Consider the following 2863-nt stretch of genomic DNA (forward strand, 5'->3'; position numbering starts at 1 on the left):
TGGGACTGCGAACATCAATGAACACCATAATGGCTATTATAGTGGCATGTGGTGTCCTGCACAATATCGCAATACTATCAAAAGACCCACTTCCTCCGATGGATGAACTGATTATACCGGAAATTCCAGAAGATGCTGACGAAAATAATTCCATCGAGATAAATTCTAACTCTGTTGCAAGAAACCGACTAATACAAGACTATTTTGCTCGGTGAGTGAATATTTTGAAATAGTCACGCATTCCTGTAATATAATACGTTTTTGGATGTACATGTGTTTATGTTTGTAAAAGTCATTCAATTTAAAGTTTAATTAAATGCACGTATTTATTAAAAACCAAAAAAAAATTCATTGCAAACTTAAAAATAAAGTGAAGCCAAAGCTTCAACACAAAAATTCCACTTCTCAAACAATGACGAAACTAATTTTGCTTACACGTTATATGGAAAAAAGTGCAACACTTTTAACAGGAAAAATTATTAAAAATAAACAAGAGTACTGCAACTGCTTAAGGTGCATTCTTATTTGAATCTAATTTGGTTTTTTTTTAAGATTTCTAATTGCATTAGCTCATTTTTCAATTTAAGCGCAATTAATTCTTGCTCATGTTTTTCCTGAGCCCGGGTATTTTCATCTGCATAAAATTGTTGTTGTAAACTGTCAACTTAATTTTTTCTTCCTCCAAATTTCTCTTGCGGGTGCCAGGACGGTCAATCAAAAGTTTGGACGATTTTTTACTTCTCCGTGCGTTAGGTGTCCAAGAAGACCACTGTTCTTCTTCGTGATCAACGTTCTTCACATTTTCCTATGAAATTAAAAATTTAATTTATATATACAGCTGGGGTCACATAATTTACACTATATGAATACCGTCAAAATACAAATAGTGTAAATTATGTGACCTCAGCTGTATATGTTCATATGTATGTATAAGTATTCCAAATATATACAGTAATTTTTTTGCAAAATTCAATCACAATGTGTTTTATCTAAATATTAATCATTCTACAAGAAACAATATAAATTAAAACTTCAAACTTTGTACAAAATTTAAAAATGTAATTTATATCACTTACATACATATGTATGTAAGAGAATGAACTATATGAAATGTTAGCGAATTCATAAACATTAAAATACATACATATATACTTGCCTGGTTGAGCTCGTCGGCATCAGTTATATCCTCAGTGTGGACAATGAATTTTTCCCTTTCCGGAGTACTAGTATCAACTATAATGAAAAACATTTATTTTGAAAACATTCATATTTAAGAGAATGCAGTGTATTTTGGCACGTAGCTAGTGCCAACAGTTTTGCCAGTGCCACTGTATCGCCAGTATAAAGAGTTTTGCAAGTGCCGCTGTATCACAGGTGTGTTCCACTAGTGCCCATGTATCATCAGTGCAGTCGAAGACCTTCGGCAGCGCTTCAAAACAATTACTGGACACGATCCAACTCCGAATATGGGGAAAGGACCCTTGTTAGACAGGAACAACTGTGGAAACTCCCAAACTGTTGATACTTTCAGAACTGGCACTGGTGGTACATGGGCACTAGCGAAACTGAAACTCGTAATGCAGCGACACTTTCTAAACTGTTTACACTGGCGATAAAGTGGCACTGGCAAAACTGTTGGCACTAGCTACGTGCCAAAAGACACTCAATTTAGGAATTAAGAAACAACGAAATTACTTACTTGCATCACCATCAGAGGTATTTTCCAATCCAGTGGCCGACTCCCCCGAAATAGCAGCAACTTTTTGCGTTACCATGCTGCTACTTTCTACCGCAGCCGAACCGCCACCTGTCCGATAACGCTCTGATTTCTCGGTTGCCATCTCTGCCTTGGACTTTCGTTTCAGGCTTTCGAACTTATCCCATAGAGTCCTCCACTCTCGATTAGTCCCAATCCTAGCTGTGAAACACTCCGCCAACTTTTTCCAGGCCTCCTCCTTCTGGTTCCATGTGACAGCATCGTATCTTTTATTCTCCAGAATATGTCGTTGTTCATCCACCAACTCCACTAATGCATCCTCTTCTTGGGGAGTGAAGTTCTTTCCTCTTTTTCTTTTTAGCAGTGGGCTTTCCATCATAACTTTTTAATTAACAGCTGATTTTGTTTACGTTTTGCTTGCATGACATTGCCAACATGCCAATTTTATAGGCAATTGTTGGATTTTAATTTTGGCCTTGCCATAATTTCGAAATAACAAATATATTTTTACAGGCAAGATGAGAAAACGAAATAACTTAAATCGCGCTTTTAAGTGAGGAACAATTTATCCTCCCAGTTAGTAAAGGGAACTTTATTGCTTACATAAGAAAACGGCCCTTGCTCTAGAAAATACAACACTTGCAAAAAACTCGAGAGCGTTCAACTCTTAGGCTGATCAGTATATGTCATGCACTAAAGTCCAATTCAACCATGGCACTTAACGTCACTCAAAAAATCTGGATTCCTAAATGAGGACATGTCGAGTGCAGCGTTTTTCAAGCATAAGTTGCAGCAAGGTAGCAGTAGATTTACTGCTTCGGAGTCCAGCCTCCTTCAGAGAAGTGACCATCAACTCAGAAGGTAGGGCAGAGATATTAGCCTTGAACTCATTAACAGTGCATTGGTCAAGGTTTGCCCAACCGTGTTATCAATAGCATCGTGTTTCTTTGTGATAAAACTTTTATGGGCGCCAGGCCACAGCGGATTCGCAGGCAATTGTAAAGCTGATGAGCTAGCAAAGAGAGTACCCTAGAACCGCTATCAGTAGAAGGGAGCAGGGCGGTGCTCCGGTATCTTCTTGTGTTCTACTACTAGATAGGTGAGCTTCACGGAAGCGTTCTCATCTCTGGGTCACCATCTGTATAT

General features: G+C 38.0%; 1 protein-coding gene across 1 annotated transcript; it reads right to left on the reverse strand.

Annotated features, from left to right (window-relative positions):
* Positions 1-300: 300 nt before the first annotated feature.
* LOC126767553 (uncharacterized) lies at positions 301-2149 on the reverse strand. Its single transcript, XM_050485020.1, has 3 exons — positions 1700-2149; positions 1157-1233; positions 301-805 (listed from the first exon to the last, which is right to left on the reverse strand). Exons 1-3 carry the CDS (start codon positions 2094-2096, stop codon positions 593-595), a joined length of 687 nt encoding a protein of 228 aa, XP_050340977.1. The 5' UTR covers positions 2097-2149; the 3' UTR covers positions 301-592.
* Between the last annotated feature and the right edge of the window lie 714 nt (positions 2150-2863).

This window comes from Bactrocera neohumeralis, unplaced genomic scaffold, assembly GCF_024586455.1.
Source record: "Bactrocera neohumeralis isolate Rockhampton unplaced genomic scaffold, APGP_CSIRO_Bneo_wtdbg2-racon-allhic-juicebox.fasta_v2 ctg7807, whole genome shotgun sequence".
Classification (NCBI taxonomy): Eukaryota; Metazoa; Arthropoda; class Insecta; order Diptera; family Tephritidae; genus Bactrocera; species Bactrocera neohumeralis.

Coding starts and splice junctions, on each gene's coding strand:
- LOC126767553 (XM_050485020.1), bottom strand. CDS start 2,096: ATGATGGAAAGCCCACTGCTAAAAAGAAAAAGAGGAAAGAACTTCACT. Junction 1,234..1,699: donor TACCTCTGATGGTGATGCAA/GTAAGTAATTTC, acceptor TTTTCATTATAG/TTGATACTAGTACTCCGGAA. Junction 806..1,156: donor ATGCCGACGAGCTCAACCAG/GCAAGTATATAT, acceptor TTAATTTCATAG/GAAAATGTGAAGAACGTTGA.